Here is a 17,819-nt window from a genome sequence, read left to right as displayed (position 1 = left end):
CCGGTTCACACAGGGGTGACTTGGGATCTGACTTGAAGTCGCCCCAAGTCACACGACATTAGAAATTCAATGGAAGTGAATGGGAGCCGTCTTAATGTACACTACTGAAGTTGCTCCGACTTCAGAAAAGGTTTGTGTACTACTTCAATCCTACTTCTAGGCGACTTGTATCCATTGATTTCAATGGAAGTCGCCTCCAAAGTCAGATCACTGTCTTGACTAAAGCGACTTTCCAAAAGATGAAAATAGTTTTTAAGGGCAAACCCCTCCCTTCCACAAAGCAGATTATTTGATTGGCCATTGGCTTTGTCGCCTGTCCTGGAGGCGACTTGAGTCACGTAAGTCGCCCCAAGTTTAGCTGCTGTTCGTTCTCAAGTCATCTCCAAGTTGCCCGTGAAAGTCGCGCTGGAAGTCGTGTTGCCCCAGTGTGAACCGGCTCTGAGTGCAAACTAATGTAACCTGATGTAAACAAAAAAAGGTGACTGACCTGATGACACCTGTGCAAAAAGACCCTTGGATACCAGAATAGGGAGCGTCATTAGGTTTGTGTTGGAACAAATAAATCAGCTGTTAACTGATATCCAGCTTAAAGTAATCAATTGGCTTCACTGCCCTTCTTTCTACAATGCTAGCTGCATATCTCTCTCAGGCTTCAATCATTTCTGAGACACTGATTTGGCCAGATAATCAGTCTGGGTAGAAAAATAGTAGGTATCTCACTGTTCTGAATACGGTGTATGGCTGCGCTTTGTCTATACAGTGAATCCGGAAAGTATTCTCAGTGTGTCACTTTTTCTGCATTGCATGTTACAGCATTCTTTCAACATGGATTAAGTTCATTCTTTTCCTCAAAATTATACAAACAATACCCCATAATGACAAAGTAAAAAAGTTAATTTTTTTTAATGTTTGCAAATTTATTAAAATATAAAAATAAAAAAAAACAACATGTACATAAGTATTCACAGCCTTTGCTCAATACTTTGTTGAAGCACCTTTGGCACCAATTACAGCCTCAAGTCTTTTTGAGTATAACAAGCTCGGCACACCTATTTTTGGGCAGTTTCTCCCGTTCTTCTTTGCAGGACCTCTCAAGCTTCATCAGGTTGGATGGGGAGCGTCGGTGCAAAGCCATTTTCAGATCTCTCCAGAGATACTCAATCAGGTTCAAGTCTAGGCCTTTCAAGCACATTCACAGATTTGTCCCGTAGCCACGACTTTGTTATCTTGGCTGTGTGCTTAGGGTTGTTGCCCTGTTGGAAGATGAACCTACGCCACAGTTTGAGGTCCAGAGCGCTCTGGAGCAGGTTTTCATCAAAGATGTCTCTGTACATTGCTGCATTCATCTCTTTTGATCATGACACGTCTCCCAGTTCCTGCTGATGAAAAACAACCACAGCATGATGATGCCACCACCATGCTTCACTTTAGGAATAGTATTGACCAAGTGATGAGCGGTGCCTGGTTTCCTCCAGACATGACGCTTGCCATTCAGGCCAAAGGGTTCAATTTTGTTTCATCAGACCAGAGAATTTTGTTTCTCATGGTCTGAGTCCTTCAGGTGCCTTTTGGCAAACTCCAGGCGGGCTGTAATGTGCCTTTTACAGAGAAGTGGCTTCCGTCTGGCCACTCCCCCATACAGGCCTGATTGGTAGAGTGCTGCAGAGATGGTTGTTCCTCTGAAAGGTTCTCCTCTCTCCGCAAAGAAATGCTGGAGCCCTGTCAGAGAGACCATTGGGTTCTTGGTCACCTCCCTAAGGCCCTTCTCCCGGATTGCTCAGTTTGGCCAGATGGCCCTCTATAGGAAGAATCCTGGTGGTTCCAAACTTCTTCCATTAATGGATGATGGCGGCCACTGTGCTCACTGGGACCTTCAATGCTGCAGAAACTTTTCTCTACCCTTCCCCAGATCTGTGCCTCAATACAATCCTGTCTTGGAGGTTTACAGACAATTCCTTGAACTTCATTGCTTGGTTTGTGCTCTGACATGCGCTGTTAACTGCGGGACCTTATATAGAGGGGTGTGCCTTTCCAAATCCTGTCCAATCAACTTAGTTTACCACAGGTGGACTCCAATCAAGTTGTAGAAACATCTCAAGGATAAATTAGTGGAAACAGGATGCCCCCCTGAGCTCAAATTTGAGTGTCATGGAAAGGGCTGTGAATCAGGATGGAAATAAATCAATGATTTATGAGAACAAAAAAAAATAAAAATATTTTAATAAAATGCCTTTGGAGTAAAAAATCTATCTAAAGATAGTTTTCCATTTAAGATACATTAATAATTTAGTTATTCAGCATGAAACGGATCTTAGTTATGTAGCATGAGGCTGTATATGCTACAATATTTACATTTTTGGTAAACTCAATCAATGAATCCAAGCTCTGCACGCTGAGATAACATGCACTGCATTGATGCATTCACACATTTTCACAGTAACCATGAGATAAACAAAGTTCAGGAATATTTCTTTATCCCAATGTTTTGCAAATCTATGTACACTACAAACTTTTTTATTGAATCAGTTTGGATACTGTTTTACTAACCTGACAGCTTATTATAAATAGGTAAAAAATTTTTTTGCAAATATCAAACATTTTAACTACCAATAAGAATAAGTCCTTACATTTAAAGAGCACCTCTCATTTCAGATCCATCAGGGCAGCGCCTCTTAGCGGGCATCCACTCACCTTGCTGTGTCACTGCCGCATCACCAGCCATCCCATTAAAGTGAATGGGACTGTCAGTGAGAAACAGCAGGTCAGAGGAGGAGCCACTGCAGGACAGAAATAATGTTTGCTCTTTAAAAAAGATGATCTAAAATAGAGTTTATTTAAATCAAGGCTTTTTACTAGTGATTTAAATAAAATCCACCCTGTTGTGAATACTTTTGTACATTTGTGTTTTTTTTTTTTTTATAAATTTGCAATGATTTCAAATCAAACTTCTTTCACATTGTCATTATGAGATATAGTTTAAAGAATTGTGAGGGAAAATAACGAGTTTAATCCATTTTGAATAAGGCTGTAACATAACAAAATGTGAAAAAAGTGAAGTGCTGTGAATACTGGCGTTTCAGTTTCCTCATCCAAAATCACCAAAAGAAAGTTCTATTTGTGGGAAAAAAAGGACGCTGATTTTGTTTGGGAGCCACGCCGCATGATCGCCCAATTGTCAGTTAAAGCGACGCAGTGCCAAATCGCAAAAAGTGTCCTGGTCTTTGATCAGTAATATGGTCCGGGGGTTAAGTGGTTAATAAAAGTCCACTTTGGGACTTGGAGCCCAGGGATTTCTTAGAAATATGTGTGGGATTAAATACCCAGTCCTGGATCCGGGTTTTGAGACTCAACGGCACACTGATGTGTGTGTGAGCCTGATAGTAGAGAAGAGTCAGGACCAGTATTCTGGGCTCCACCCTCCCGAGGAGTCCAGGCTTGCAAGGGAGAAGCCAGAGTGTGCAGGAGTAGCTAGAGAAGCTAGAGAGTGCAGGCTGCACTGTGAAACCCAGAGACCTGAGTCTGAGGTCGCTGACAGGAGTCAGGGTTTTATGCGGGAGCCTGAGCAGTGGTGCTGCTGCTGAAGAGAGCCAGGCAACTCAGTATTTTTATTTGCACTTTTGCATGTGTGAGCCAGGAGGCTAAACATACTACCATTTAATGTTGATGGTGAAAACCCCCCTGCGAGGGAAACCACTTTTGTTTTCATTTCTGGAACTTTGTTCGATTTTCTTTAATAAAAGTGGGTCAACAAGCCCTCAAAAGGAAACATTTGTGTGGGACTGTCCTCGCTAGCGGGTGCTACACTTGAGCTAAACAACACCCAAACAATACATATACATAACAAACATGTTATACTTAACTGCTCTGTGCAGTGGATTTGCAGCCCAGAGTCTCCTCGGGTTCCGCTTCTATGCTCCTGGCCCCTTCCTCCTGTCAAATGCCCCTGAAGCAAGCAAGCCAATTGGCTGACTGACTGATTGACAGCAGCGGAAGCCAATGGCACCGCTGCCGTGTCTCAGCCAATGCAACATCCAAGGCACTCGTGGACATCGCTGGACGGATATGGGGCTGAGGTAAGTTTTAGAGGGGGCCGAAAGGGGCTGCTACACACACAAAGCTTTTTATCTTAATGCAAAGAATGCATTAAGATTAAAAAAAAACTTCTGACTTTACAACCCCTTTTAAAGCAGAGTTCCACCCAAAAACGGAGCTTCTGCTTTTTGGAACCCTCCCCCCTCCGGTGTCACACTTGGCACCTTTCAGGGGGGAGGGGGGGTGCAGATACCTGTTCCAAGACAGGTATTTGCACCCACTTCCGGGATTACCGTACTGCGGCAGACACGCCCCTACCCGCACCCCTCATTGTCTTCGGGGAAACACACGGTTCCCAGAGACAGAGAGAGCGGGGACCAGTGATGGCACACCGCACTACTCGCGCATGCGCAGTAGGGAACTGGGCAGTGAAGCCGCAACGCTTTACTTCCCAATTCCCTCACCGAGGATAGCGGCGGGTGCAGCCGAGGGACGACATTGCGGGCGTGCTGGACAGGCAAGTGTCCATATTTTAAAAGTCAGCAGGTGCAAAATGTGTAGCTGCTAGGTTTTAAAAAAAAATAAAAAATCGGCGGAACCTCCGCTTTAAGAAACTGGCATTATTCTAGTGTGTGAAATATTAGGTTTTAAAGATCATCTAAAATGGATATAAAGATGTATGCTAAGGAAGGAAGAGTCCTGGGGCAATCAAAACAAAGCAACATTAACCAACACGCCGACCAGCGCACGACAATATACGTCGGCACAATGGCTCGGCTGGGCAAATGTGCGTACAGGTACGTCCCCTTTAAATCGTGGCATTGTGGGTGCGCGACCGCCATGTGCTCCATGACTGTGCCCGGTGGGACCCACGGACTCGATGTTCACCGGTTTCCTGCGATCGGGCCACGGAGAGGCAGAACAGGGAGATGCCTTTGTGAACAAGGCATTTCCCTGTTCTGTCTAGTGACAGGACAGTAATCTACTGCTCCCTGTGATCGGCAACAGTGAACAATGTCGAGTCACTGGTAGCCCATACCCCATACACAGTTAGAATCATTTCCTAGGACACACTTAACCCCTTCCCTGCCAGTGTAATTTACACAGTAATCAGTGCATTTTTATAGAACTGATCACGGTATAAATGACAATGGTTCCAAAATAGCGTCAAAAAGGGTCCGATGTGTCTGCCATAATGTCGCAGTCACAGAAAAAAAAAAAAACGCAGATTGCCGCCATTACTAATAAAAAAAAAAAAAATATATACAATAATAATAATAATAATGATGTCATAAAACTATCCCCTATTTTGTGGACACTATAACTTTTGTGCAAGCCAATCAATATAGGCTTACAGCGATTTTTTTTACCAAAAATACGTAAACAACATATCGGCCTAAACTGAGGAATTTTATATATATATATATATATATATATATATATATATATATATATATATATATATATATATATATATATATATATATATATATATATTGGGATATTTATTATAGCAAAAAGTTAAAAATATTGCTTTAATTTCAAAATTGTAGCTCTTTTGTTTATAGCGCTAACAGTAAAAACCGCAGAGGTGATCAAATACCACCAAAAGAAAGCTCCATTTGTGAGCCACGTTGCATGACTGCGCAATTGTCAGTTAAAACAATGCAGTGCCGAATTGCAAAAAATGGCCCGGTCAAATCCTCCGGGGCAGAAGTGGTTAAAAAGGTGTGTTTACAGTATATGTATATGTCATCATTCGATCATCTAGGTTAGGGGGATGATCTCAAGTGATGGGGCCATAAACGATTTGAAAGGCTTCAAAACCTAACACCATTGCCATTGTTATTATTTTCGTTTTAAAATGTTTTCAAAGCTTTATTGAATAATTTTTTTTTTTTTTTTATGATACACTTGGTCACATATAAAACGTCCAACAAAAAATTGTTGGCTTCATAAGCAAACACAACTTAATTTGAGCCTATTTGTCATTCAATTTTTTTCAATTTGTGCATAGACCTTTGAATTGCCATACCATCAACAATTAAAATAAATAGCAAAAATCAAAAAAAGAGAGAATAGAGAGAAGAGTAGAGTAAAGGGTAAAATAAGAAAAAATTAAAAAATGGAGAAGGGGGACCTAAGGTATGTTCATATGTGGCGAGAAGCTAGGTCAAGGGTACAATAAAAAAAAAATTAAAAATGGAGAAGGGGGGACCTAAGGTATGTTCATATGTGGCGAGAAGTCAAGGGTACAATCTCAAAATATGTGGAGGTGCTGAAATCTTTCAGTGCCCCCCATTTAGCTATGACTTTTGGGCATTTCTCCTGTAGGCTCGCTGTCAATTCCACCATAAAACATAATATAACTTTGATCAGACACCTATTCTTTAATAGAGGAAATTACACTAGAATGCCAATGTCTGAGTATAATAATCTTGGCTGCGGGAAAGATAAAGCAGGTTAGCCCCTTCTTCGCCATCTGTGGTGATCCCGCCCATTGTCATTGCTGCCCCCTAAGAAGTCTTTAGCTTACTAGCTCTCCTCCCTTATACAAGTAAGCTTGCAAGTTCAGCAGGGCTTTATTACACTTGCATATGTATCTTTCCATACTTCTAGTGCAGGGGTGTCAAACTCAAATTCATCATGGGCCGCATCCGCATGATTGGTCTCAAAAGGGCCGGTTGTATTTGTAAGATTAGATGTCCAGCACATCCCCTCCCCTTACATTAGATGTCAAGAGCCACCTCACCATCAGAAGTTGAGTCCCCCACTCTCCCTTACATCACAGTGTACCCCCCTTTCCTTATGCTGTTGCTGGGAAGAAGCTGGATGCATTGCTTGAAAGTATAAAGTAGTAAGGGTCTGGAGGAGGGCTGGAGCTCTCCTGCAGCTGCAGGAGAGGTGCGAGGGCCACATTAAATGGCCTGGAGGGCCGGATTCGACCCACAGGCCTTGTGTTCGACAACTGTGTTCTAGCGCCTTCATAGGTATACCCTTTCAAACCAGAAATGTCTTTTTTTTTTAGGTCTGGATTATAGGCGTTGTTTACTTATACTTTCTTCATGAAGTCGTTAAATAGCAAAGAAAGTATGAGTGGGGGTCCCAGAAAAAATTAAAACAAATATACTGTAATCAAAAATATAACAGTAAATGCCAATTCCAATACCAATGGGTTCCTTTTAAATGATTTTAAAAGAATGAAGCAAAATACTTTGCATACAAATACGACAGACACATCTTAATTCAACAATTTATAGTACAGAAGTTTGTACAAAAAGTAGACCGTGTAGATTGATAAGTGCATGGAGATGATTTGCTAGTGAACTTGAATTTATGTTTACTAGAGAGCAAAAGGATTGCCAGATGCATGAATCAACTTCCAGAAAGAAACATCATCATAAACCTATGAGCCTGTTAAGAGATTATCTGTGGCAGCAATATGTGTAACAAGGGAAGACAGTACGAGTATGAATGGAACCGTTTAGTACAATAACTTACACAATCCTAGGAAGAAATTCATATAAAATGTACAGTGCCCTACTAGCAACACCAATATAAAAAGGGGTAACACCGTTGTTACTTTGAAAGAGCATGCAATTAATGCCCTCCTTTTATCCAAATAGGTCACCCACATGGAACAGAGTACTTTTAAGATTTATCAACAGTCCAATAAGAAAAACTTTGGTGTGCCAGGTGGCATTATACACACACACACTACGGTGCAAAAGTTTTAGGCAGGTGTGAAAAAATGTTGTAAATTAGGAATGCTTTCAGAAATAGGAGGTGCCAATATTTTTTTTTTTATGACTTGAGAATGACAAGTAAAAAAACAGAAGAGAAATCCAAATCTAATCAATGTTTGGTGCAACTACTTTTTAGTTCCAAACAGCATCAATTCTTCCAGTTACACTTGCACACAGTTTTTGAAGGAACTCGGCAGGTAGGTGGTTCCAAACATCTTGAAAAACCAACCAAAGATCTTCTGTGGATGTAGGCTGCCTCAGATCCTTCGGTCTCTTCATGTAATCCCAGACAGACGCGATGTTGAGATCAGGGCTCTGTGGGGGCCAAACCATCACTTTCATGACTCTTTGATCTTTAAACTGAATAAAGTTCCCAATGACATTGGCTGCATGTTTGGGGTTGTTGTACCTGCTGCAAAATAAATTTGGGGACTATTGCACGTCTTCCTGATGGTATGGCATGATGGATAAGTATCTGCCTGTATTTCTCAGCATTGAGGACACCATCCTGACCAAAATTCGCAACTCCATTTGCAGAAATGCAGCCCTAAACTTGCAAGAAACCTCGAACATGCTTCACTGTTGCCTGCAGATACATTCATTTTACCACTCTCCAGAGAACAAACTGCCTCCTACTTCAGCCAAATATTTCAAATTTTGACTTATCAGTCCAGAGCATCTGCTGCCATTTTACTGCAACCCGTTTCCTACGTTTTCATGAATAGTTGAGTCGCTTAGCCTTGTTTCCACATCAGAGGTATATGGCTTTTCGGCTGCAATTCTTTCATGGAGACCACTTCTTGGCAGACTTCTCCAGACAGTAGATGAGTGTACCTGGGTCCCATTGGTTTCCATCAGTTCTGTGCTGATGGCACTGCTGGACATCTTCCGATGTGGAAGCGAAGCAAGCATGATGTGTCTTTCATCTGCTGTACCAAGTTTCCTTGGCTGACCACGGTATCTACAGTCCTTAACATTGCCATTTCTTTGTTGTTCTTCAAAAGAGCTTGAACAGCACATCTTGAAATCCCAGTCTGCTTTCAAATCTTAGCCTGAGAGACCTTGCTGATGAAGTATAGCTACCATGTGTCTTGTTGCTGTGCTCAGTCTTGCCAAAGTGTATGACCTGTGACATAAAATAGTCTTCCACAATCTTCGCTTGGTAGCAGGGTTTGGCTGTTCCTCAGTCAGCCTTACACCTCCTACACAACTGTTTGTTTCAGTTAATGACTGTTTCAACCTACATATGAAATTGATGATCATTGGTATAACTGATTAATTATAAACTTGACTCTAATCCCAAAGAATCTTTGACTTTGTGCAAGTGTACAAAGTTTGCAAGTGTAAGAATGGAAACCATAAAAGAGGGCGCCAGATCAGTATGAGCAAAATTAAAAATGCAATTTATTCAGTATCACTTACATGTAAAACTGCTATGAGTTGTATACAGGGGTAGTATGGTGTGCTTGGCTGGAAGGCAGAGGTTTTGATGGACTGGAGAGCAACTGCAGGCACAAATCAGGACCCGCTGTGGAGAAAGCCAGTGGCGTCCTTGGCTTTCACACACGCCATTGGAGGCCAGTCTACAGGCAGGCAGAACGAGAGATGGGGCGGCACGCAACATGTTCTGCGGTGGGTCTCGGCTTGTGCCAACAGTATAGTCCATCGAGACCGCTGCCTTCCAGTCGAGCACACCATACCAGCCCTGTATACAGCTCACAGCAGTTTTACATGTAAGGGATACTGAATAAATTGCATTTTTAGTTTTGCTCATACTGATCTGACGCCCTCTTTTATGGTTTACATGCCTTTGAGGGGATTCCTAACCCATTGAGGAGCTGCCGATGTATGTATGTGTCCTTTCTCTTTTCAAGATCACCATCCCCCAGCATTTGTTTCCTTTGGACTTTATATGGCTGTTTGAAAGAGAAGCGCTGACTCCCCTGCTATCTATTAGTGTAGGAATCGGACATGTGTAAAAACTGATGCTGGTTTGAAGGCAAAGGGTGGTTACACCAAATATTGTTGTGATTTAGATTTTTCCTCGGTTCGCTTACATTGCAAATCTATAAAAGTAATTCATGTATATATTTTTGAAAGCATTATTACAGCATTTCTTCACACATGCCTTCTTCCCACAGTACTGTATATCTGCATTGTTATTAAAGCTGGCCATAAATGGATCAACGTTTAACCGGTTCAATAGAGACTGGCCGAATTTCGATCATTTCTGGCCACTGTAGTTGAACCACTGTATCTGTATTTTCTTGCTTGCTCAGCACTGCAGGCTGAAGTGCCAATCTGTGTATTCTGATAGTGGGGAAGTCTCCTTGCTGTCAGAATACAATAGCATTACAGGGAGGATTCCCTCCATCTACCTGGTATGTGTGGATGGGGAAACTGGTCTCTTTTTTTTTTGTTCAACCCGCTGGTCGAATGAAAAAACTGACCTGTGTATTGCTCAGTATTACTTGTCACATGCCAGTTAAATGGGGACCCTTGTTTCCATGCAGCAGCTTCCATCAGCCAGTTTACACTATAAAAGCCCCAATATTTAAAACGCCTGGATCTTAAAATGTAACTGTTTTCTAGAAGTGATTGCATGACACACTGAAAAAGTTGACTCTTGCAGCAAGCAGGTCTATATCATAGTGAGACCTGCATCAATTTTCCTCCTTACACATTACGACCAAGGTCATGTGATACTTTTAATGCATATATTTCACACCAGAAATAAAAGTCACCAGCTAAGGTCGTATTTTCGATCTCTTATCTAAAAAGATCAGGGCTGTCATTAAGGGCTTGGTTTCAGCAAGGTCATAATGTGGATCTACATATTTGTTTCAAAATGTTGTCTCTTCTTTGTGCAAATATAAGAGCACAAATGATCACCCATCTATTAGGTTTCAAATCTACTGTTAGCAGATAAGGATCAATACAAGGAATGTTAGTAAAGGTTTTAGTCACTTGTAATAGTTATCCAAACCAAACTTTATTAATTAGAACTGAAAAAACAAGCAAAAAACAAAATGCAAAACACACAAAAGCAGCAGCAAAACGGATGCATTACCCGCAGCAGATCAGCAGATGTGGGCCGTTCCTGAGGTATTTTCTGCAAGCAGTAGTCCACAAATCCACGGAATGAGTCCGACCTGAATTTAAAAGTAACATAGTGAGCATAAAACGGTTTAAAATATATGTAAAGATCAGTAAAATCTAGAGTCAACCTATTTCAATACACTGTTGAAAACACCTTTTCTGGATCAAGCAAACATTGAGACAGATTTGTTTTTGTTTCTTCTGTTTATAAAGATAAACGTACTCGGGTCGATCAATTAAAGGAGTAGAGCAGGTTTACTTTGCAAAGGAAATTTATTCCGAACTTAGGCCTACCATTAATGGAGTGAAATTCGCATGATTCCCCCACCAACACAAATTGTGCTCGACAAGGGAATCCTTCCTGCAGAGACATTGTATTCTCAGAGCAGGGGTGGGGCGGGGCTGTCCCCACTGGGATAGGATAGCGATTATCGCTAGTGGCTATAGCCACTAGGGATATTCGCAAGTAAAATCTGGCAGGCTGGTTGTACCCAAGTTGGCTGATCCATCGATGCATTCAGCCTGCCCATACATGGTTCAAATCTTGGCCGGTTCCTGGTGAACCAGGCAAGATAGATTCACACTGTCTGTGGCCAGCCTTAGAGAAGGAGTTGAAAAAAAGAAAGTGAAAACTCACTTTGCAAAAAACAAAAAAAGTTTTTAGCTTGCATGTAACCACTCAAACAGTTACATGTGAATAGAGACTCTGACCGGCCCTGGAGACAGATGCAGAGAGCATTTCTGTATGCACCAAATCAGCTAGCTTGTATGCTGCAACAGCACAGGGTGCTGCCGTGTCCAGAGGCATTGATAACCTATCCGCCCTCAATCACTTGTATGAATGAGGCCTTATTATGTGTATGAACAGCAGCTATGCTGACTTCCATGCAACCATGTATGAACCAAATGTTTTATTTTATTTATAGCTTTCTTGAATTGATTGAATATTCTTTGGAAGCGAGTTTGCTTTCAGCCTTGTCTCATTTACAACCCTAGGTGAAAATTCACTTTGCAAAATTAAAAGGTACATTTTTTTCCCCTAAATAGCTTCCTTTACCTTAGTGCAGTCCTCCTTCACTTACCTCATCCTCCCATTTTGCTTTTAAATGTCCTTATTTCTTCTGAGAAATCCTCACTTCCTGTTCTTCTCTCTGTAACTACACACAGTAATGCAAGGCTTTCTCCCTGGTGTGGAGTTTTGTGCTCGCCCCCTCCCTTGGACTACATGAGAGTCAGGACACTCACTAACACACAGCTCCTTTCTCTATCTGCAACGTAGAGAGCGTCCCGACTCTTCTGTAGTCCAAGGGAGGGGGCGAGCAGGACACTCCACACCAGGGAGAAAGCCTTGCATTACTGTGTGTAGTTACAGACAGAAGAACAGGAAGTGAGGAGTTCTCAGAAGAAATAAGGACATCTAAAAGCAAAATGGAAGGATGAGGTAAGTGAAGGAGGACTGCACTATGGTAAAGGAAGCTATTTAGAAAAAAAAATTGTACCTTTACAACCCCTTTAACACGCTCTGCTCCATTAAAATCAACCCAAATGTGCGATTTTTTTCTCCAGCTATGCAACTATAAATTTAGAAATGATAGATTGACAACTTATGAATATTTTTGTATTTTTAGTATCACATTGTTGTGGAGGGAATGTACTTAAAATGTACACAAACATGCACGAACACACAGAAGTGAAGAATAAGCCTACTTTTACACCGTTCTGAAGCAAACTCGCAGTAAAAACGCATAAGTGTTTTTGCTACGATTTAGACAAGTTTCCGGCGCATTTTCTGGTTGTCTGTACCTGTGAAAAATGGACATGTGATTAAAAAAAAAAACGCACCAAAAATGCAAACAGTGCGTTTTTGCAGCATTTTCCATTCATTTCAATGGGGAGTTGTGTTTTTGGTGCAGTGTTGAAACCCAAACATGCAGCATTGCAGGCCTTTTTTAAATGCACCGCACCCGCAGAGCAGTGGTGTGAAGAGTCTTGCAAGGTAAAAAACACATACGTTAAGTGTAAAAAGGCCCTAACAAATTCAGTTAACTTGTTTACAAGATAAATATAGCCAGAGTGTTTATTGTGAGGTGGGATAAAAGAAACCAAAAAGCCCTCCAAACGAAAGCAATTTACATGTCTTGCTTCACATTAGTTAGCTTTTCTACCATTAAGGGCTCATTTAGATTTGCAATTTGTGGGGGGGGTAAAACCCCATGCCCACCACCCCGCTTCAACCGCTCTTCTTTTTGCTGCCGACACAGTAGCCAGGGGTGTACATTTTCCACAGATGGGGGCCACACTGCAAACATCCACAATGCGCACAGTGAGCAGGGGGCCAGTATTTAGGGGAGAAAAAAAAAAAAAAAACAGGTGGTGAGGAGGAGATACACCACCACCACCACACCTCCTGTCTATTGCTCTCTGAAGAGTGATTCAAATGCAGATTGTGCTTCAAAGGGAAAAGCATGTGTAAACAAGGCCTAACATAAGACATTTTGACAATTGTGGTATAATATGTTCACTTTCAGATAGAAAAGCAATGTTTGTGTTGAAGTATAGACAAACATGGTGGGAACTAAAGCAGGTTTTTGTAACACACTTTCAGACCTTGCCTACAGTGAAAAGGATCATACAGGTGTATCACAACTTTAACTGTTCAAAACAACCTTCTGAAATCTACTGAAAGTCAAGATGCCTCATAGTAGTTCCCTTTGGAGTCCACATTAATCATTTCTCCCCACCGACATTACAATAGTAGGAATGGCAATTTAAAAAAAAAAGTGAAATATTGCATAATAATTATGTATACCTAAAATAGTGAAAACTTACCATTCGTTAGACTGTAGTGTAGGGGACTCATTCTGGGCTATGTGGTATAAGGCACTCATTGCGTTCATATTAAATAAAGGGGGCTTCCGTTCAGCTGTAAGCAAAACGAGAGAAAAAAAAAAAAGTCACATGAGCAAAAGGAAGAATGTGAGGAGAGACAGGGACATGTACTGCCTACAAGGTGTTGCTTGTAAAAAGAAGAGCTCTTTAGTGCCGTCATACTATTTAATCCAATTATTTTAATCTCCTAGGTCATTCCAGGGAAGCCATTCCATGAAAGCTTTATTCTCTGTCCAAAACATCTGAAACAATGGACCTTCACCTGACCAAATGAAGTCTCCTAGGTAGATTCACAAAGAGTTAGGCCGGTTTATCAGTAGATAAGCCGACCTAACTCAGAATCTACGCCGACTTATGTTTAAGTGTATTCTCAAACAGAGATACGCTTAAACATATCTAAGATAGGACGGCTTGCGCCGTCCTATCTTAGGTTGCAATATTGAGGCTGGCTGCTAGGTGGCGCTTCCATTGCGGTCGGCGTAGAATATGTAAATTAGTACATACGCCGATTCACGAACGTACGCCCGGCCGCCGCAGTACATTTATGCAGTTTCCCCAAGGCATTATCAGGCCTAAAGTTATTCCATCTATTAGATGGAATAGTAATGTTAAAGTATGGCCCCCGTTCCCGCTTCGAGAGTCGAAATTTTTACGTCGTTTGCGCAAGTCATCCGCGAATATCGATTTACGTCGTTTACGTCCACGTCTAAATCAATAGGCCTGTACTTAGCCGCAATGCACACTGGGAAATGTAGGCGCCCGGCGCATGCGCAGTTTAAAAAAAACGTCAAAAACGTAAGGCCAAGCCCCATTAACATAAAACACGCCCCCTTACACACATTTGAATTAGGCGCCCTTACGCCCGCCCGCTTTAGGCTACGCCGCCGTAACTTAGCAGGCAAGTACATTGTGAATCATGTACTTGCCTAGCTAACTTACGGCGGCGTAGCCTAAACACGCTAAGCTACGTCGCCGCAAGTTTAGGCAAATCTACCTGAATCTACCTATTCATATTTAGCAAATGCAAGATATACTACAAAGGCTCTTACAGCTTCCTATGGTTTTTAACCACATTCATTAGCGCAGAGAAGTCCATCTATTTTGTACAGCAATAGTAAACACATGTTGCATATTTAATTAGTGTTATTTTGTTCTCATACTTTATCACACAAAACAGTAACCCGTTTTTAACTACTCCCAATTGTGTTTCCATTTTTTTTTTTTTATTTGCAAAAAAAAATAACGGAATCCTGCGACAACTACAGTTGCTTGTTGCAGGTGAAAAGTTAAAGCTATTTTAGCACCTGAATTAACCCTCAACTTTCTAAATCTAGTTTAAACCGCAAGGTTTTAAAGGTACCTCTATTTAAAGATCCAAACTATATCAACATTTCGTAGCATTGTTCGCTATGCTACATATAACAGTTTAATAAATCCGGCTTAGACAAGCTATACAGCAACAACTAGAAATATGTACAAACCATTTACAAACACCTAACTGGGTTGGACAGTTTGGTGACTCCTTTTGTTATTTACCTGGTCACTGATTAAAGTTATGTTATAAGTTTTTACTTCTAGTGAATAGAGAGTTAGAATTTTTTTTCTTAAGCCCCTTTCACACTGGGGCGGGAGGTGCATCGGCGGTAAAGTACTGATATTTTTAGCGGCGCTTTACCGCCAATTTCAGGTCGCTATTCGGCAGCTAGCGGGGGGTTTTATCCCCCCCCGCTAGCATCCAAGAATGGGTTAATAACCAACGCAAAGCGCCTTTACAGAGGCGCATTGCCGGCGGTATAGCCACGGTGTCCCATTGATTTCAATAGGCAGGAGCGGTATACACACCGCTCCAAAGATGCAGCTAGCAGGACTTTTTTTTACCATCCTGCTAGCGCACCGCTCCAGTGTGAAAGCCCTTGGGGCTTTCACACTGGAGACGCAGCAGCAGCGGTTTGGGTCGGTTTGCAGGCGCTATTTTAGAAGGCATTATGTTTTACCATACATATACTAATTTTACTTTGATATGTATGTATATGGTTCCCATATGTGTACTGTACTGGTTAGCCTTTTTGTGTTCCAGATCTGAGTCTTGATTGAACCTTGCCAGAAGCACCATTTACATGTTCTCTCTGTGTATAATAGGGTTTCCTTTAGGTGCTTTAGTGTTTCACCACAACCTGAAACCTTATGACTAACAGCATAAAATAATAAAGACCCCTTGCACACTGGCATCATAATTTAGTAAGGTTTATTTTTACTGAGTAAAAAAAAACCTGTGTGTGAAGACCTGAGTGATGTTGGTAATAGGTGAGTAAATGTGCGTAAGCATATAGACAAGTAGAATACTAATTTATGCTCACATAAACATGCTTATAGAGAAGTAAACACGTATGCGAGTAAATTACTGCACTCAAGCGTAAAAATGTTGTATTTTTGTTTTACTGGTCTGTACTCACTGTATTACTAATCTTTAACTCAGTTGTGTGCATTGTTCTATAGACAACAATGCATCGCATTTCATATCAGTAAAAAACACAGCATTTTTTACTCCCGTGTGTAAGAGGCATAAGTTCTGGGGCACACTTCATGCAGCACAATAAAGAATTTGGTGAACTTTCCCGTTAGTCTAACTGTGCAATGTGACAAATTAAATGGTTTCAGAAATGAAACCGTTTTTAAAGCCAGCCATACATTGATCAAAATTCGGCCAGTCCAGCAGGGACCAGAAGAATTTTGATCATGTATGGGCAGGGAGGGCATTCGTTGAACAAAAAAAAAAAAAAAAAAAAGAATAATCTTCTATGGGCTGTCTTTGTTTACTCACCTAATTCAATGCAAGTAATACCAAGAGACCAGATATCAACTTTGCCTTCATACTGGCCTTCATCCATTGCTAAAATAACTTCTGGGGCCATCCTGAAAGCAAACAACCACAAAGAAGCTCTGTTAGGAGTGTCCATAAACATAAAACACATGTTGAACAAAATATCATGAGGTATACATCGGACTGTGTGATAATGTCTTTTTAAGAGCGATCAATGTACGCTTGGTGGCCCTGAAATAGTACTACTGCTACCTATTGTTTCACATCAGTGTGACAAACAACAAGCCACAGCCCATCTTGAAGAAAGCAACAATGGCTGGTCTACTATATCGTCACTCTTGCCCAATGTAAAAGGTAACCTTTGTCTTGGAGTTTGTTTAGCCTTCAATAGCCATTATGGACACTTCAAAATGAGTGATGTAGCACTGGTGATCAAGGTCAGTTTATAGAGTGGTTAAAAAACAAATAAAGTTTGGGGGACATTTATTAAGCTAATTGCTACTATTTGCAGTGTGAATTCTGCCTCTGCGTAATGCTAATTGCTACCAATTGCAGCTTGAACTCTGCTTCTGTGCACTACTGAAACACTGGCCATTCTTTTCTCCATAATCTTTTTTTTGTTTTTTGTTCAGCGCTTCACATAAAATAAACACATGCAAATGGTTTGAAACCAAGAGGTGCATTTACTCAAGAGCATAAAGTAACAGAAAACAGGGTATGTTAAACACCATAGCTTGGAGACAGACACATTCACCAGGGTCAAACAAACCAGTAATGTTAGTTGAGAATTATGGAGAGGGTGATGGCGCTGTATAACCCAGTAATGGTTATAGTCTTTGCAGGGACAATGGTCACACTAATAGTTGTCTACACCTCCAGCTGCCAATGAACATAAATAGGTAGATTCAGAAAGAGTTAGGCCGGCTTATCTACAGATAAGCCAACCTAACTCTGAATCTGCACCGACCTATGTTTAAGTGTATTCTTTAACAGAGATACACTTAAACATATCTAAGATACGACGGCTTGCGCCGTCCTATCTTAGATTGCAATGTTGCTGATGGCCGCTAGATGGCGCTTCCATTGCGACCGGCGTAGATTATGTAAATGAGGGGATACGCTGGGGGAACCCATATTAAAGGCGGAGTCTTGCTCAGCAGTTGGACGATTGCACAGCAGCCCACATGGAGAAAATCTGCAGGCATTTAAATGCACAGCCTCCATTAACACTC

At 41.3% G+C, this 17,819-nt stretch overlaps 1 protein-coding gene across 5 annotated transcripts in view; it reads right to left on the bottom strand.

Moving 5' to 3' along the window:
- TAOK3 (TAO kinase 3) overlaps nt 1-17,819 on the bottom strand; it is a 371,844-nt gene that overhangs the window by 226,820 nt on the left and 127,205 nt on the right. For all 5 annotated transcript variants that reach the window (XM_040345730.1, XM_040345722.1, XM_040345755.1 and 2 more), the window contains 3 exons: nt 16,588-16,679; nt 13,707-13,800; nt 10,849-10,930 (listed from right to left, as the gene is read on the bottom strand). In XM_040345730.1, coding sequence (XP_040201664.1) covers nt 10,849-10,930; nt 13,707-13,800; nt 16,588-16,679 — 268 coding nt within the window. The remainder of the gene's footprint in view (nt 1-10,848; nt 10,931-13,706; nt 13,801-16,587; nt 16,680-17,819) is intronic.

The sequence above is a fragment of the Rana temporaria genome, chromosome 1, assembly GCF_905171775.1.
Source record: "Rana temporaria chromosome 1, aRanTem1.1, whole genome shotgun sequence".
NCBI classification, from domain to species: Eukaryota; Metazoa; Chordata; class Amphibia; order Anura; family Ranidae; genus Rana; species Rana temporaria.
Note: the sequence above shows the minus strand (reverse complement) of the source record. Positions and strands in the feature narration are given on the sequence as shown.